Source organism: Austrofundulus limnaeus, unplaced genomic scaffold, assembly GCF_001266775.1.
Source record: "Austrofundulus limnaeus strain Quisiro unplaced genomic scaffold, Austrofundulus_limnaeus-1.0 Scaffold85, whole genome shotgun sequence".
NCBI classification, from domain to species: Eukaryota; Metazoa; Chordata; class Actinopteri; order Cyprinodontiformes; family Rivulidae; genus Austrofundulus; species Austrofundulus limnaeus.
In genome coordinates this window covers 1,520,318-1,522,412 of record NW_013952487.1, presented here as the reverse complement: position 1 = coordinate 1,522,412, position 2,095 = coordinate 1,520,318, and the positions used below count along the sequence as shown (strand labels likewise).

Sequence of the window (2,095 nt, the reverse complement as noted above, 5' to 3'; positions counted from 1 at the left end):
CAGTTAATATCGGAATCGAAAATTAGGTATTGAACAATATCGACATATCGAATATCGTCAAAAAGTCAATATCGAGCATCTCTAATATATTTAGATTGTAACCTTATCTATTTCGATAACCATCTAATTACATGTATGTAGCTCTGAGATACAAATTTAAGTAGCTGGTGTAAAGCTGCAGTTAGTGTGTAAATCAACAAATTTGTAATAATTTTTTTAACAAATACATCTGTTGGAGCAGTTGCTGAATAACTAAACATGTTATGGACTAACATTATTTTAATTTATAAGAAAAKAAAATAAACATAAAACAGCTATTTTAATAATAAAATCAATACTATTCGAAGTATTTCCGGTTAAGTCACAACGCTCACTATGAATCCTGGGTAATGTAGTTTTTTGCTTTGTTATTGTCACGTGATACCTGTTAGCATTAGCCCTAGCTTGTGGCGTTCTTCACTGTAGATATCTAAGAATAAGCCTTAAAAATGATGAGCGGGAAGACGGTAATAGTGACCGGAGCGAACAGCGGGATAGGAAAAGCCACGGTAGCGGGGATAGTGAAGCTCCAAGGCCGGGTGATAATGGCCTGCCGGGACCCGGACAGAGCCGAGGAGGCGGCCCGGGACATCCGCCAGCAGAACGGGGCGGACGGCTCGCAGGTGCTGGTCAAACAGCTGGACCTCGCCTCGCTGAAATCTATCCGGACTTTCTGTGAGAACATTATGAAGGTAGACAGGCGACTCTTCTCATTTAAAAAAGTAGGATAAAAGCTGCATTTGAAAACAATAAGTTATATTCTCTAATTTAGCATGTGAACATTACATTTCATGAAGAAAAACACACTGCTATTTTGATACATTCAGACAAAATGTTTATAAATGTTTAAAGCGTGAAAGGTGGAAGCAATATTGTAAAATTTACAATAAATAAGTAATAATAATATTTACAAGAAATATGCATTTAATGCATATTTCTACATATTCTTAAAATGGATTATTCCTGCAAACCCACCTGGAGATGTAAAGTTCTGGCTTCACACCATCCTGGTCTTTGTGGGCCACTATTCGTTTTTTTTCCCCAGCAGGTCTTAAAGTTCTGCAGAAGTCTGTTAATCTCTTATTTATTTAAATCAGGTGTGTTAAAGTAGAGAAACGTCTAAAATATACAAGATAGGGTCCTCGAGGACCAGCATTAAGGACCACAGTTTTAGAATGAAAGTATTCAAAGTCAGTAGGGTTGGGCGATATTGGTAAAATAATTAATCACGATTAACTGTGGTATTTAGCCGATCTTGATTAATATGACAAGTAATCCCCTGGAGTCCCTGGGCGCCTGCATGTCCTAGTCACATGACCAATTTAAATCACTCTTGTGGGAAAGATTTGCTCTGGGTAAAAATCTGTTTCAAATTGTGTCAAAAGTGCAGACTTCAGGCGATACATCAGTTTTTAAATTGTGTTGATAGTCCAAGTAAAACCAGTTACGATAAATTACAGAACTTATTTTATTAAATGCTTTCAGTTTCCACAGTCAAACTGTTTACATGCATACAATAATGTTAACAGCTGACTAAAACATATTAATTGTTATACACAAACAAAAACATTCAGCTTTCATACACACCTCGTTGGCTGCACAAAACCAGGGGGAATAATCTCTTTAAAAATCAACTTTCTTGACAAAAAAACTTGATAAACTTGACAAAATATAAAATGTCACTTAACCAGAAAATCTTCTGACCTAATTTTAAAGTTAATGTATTCTCAAAAATAACAACACAATAGATAAAATACTAAAATAACTTGTAACAGTTAAGCTCATTGGGCCTCATGCAAGAACCGTTCGGATGCACAGATTTGTTCTTAAGTTGTGCGTACGAGTGATTTAGGAGAATTTGTGGCATTCACCAATGTTTTCGTATTCTACGATTTTTTTTAGATACGAACAAAATTCACGAGTGGTCCAGACCTGTCGTATATTTTACCAGCAGTCAGTCTGCTGTTATCCAGATGGAGTTAGTTTGAAGTTATTTTGAGTTGAAAATAAATCACACTCCATAATTATGTTGACAATAGCCTATTCTGCTTGAATT

At 35.7% G+C, this 2,095-nt stretch overlaps 1 protein-coding gene across 1 annotated transcript in view; it reads left to right on the top strand.

The window, feature by feature from the left end:
• Positions 1 to 402: 402 nt before the first annotated feature.
• The window catches only part of rdh14a (retinol dehydrogenase 14a), a 3,182-nt gene continuing 1,489 nt past the window's right edge, over positions 403 to 2,095 (top strand). The window contains exon 1 of the mRNA XM_014011870.1: positions 403 to 731. Within this exon, the coding sequence (XP_013867324.1) occupies positions 489 to 731 (243 nt within the window). The 5' untranslated portion in view covers positions 403 to 488. The remainder of the gene's footprint in view (positions 732 to 2,095) is intronic.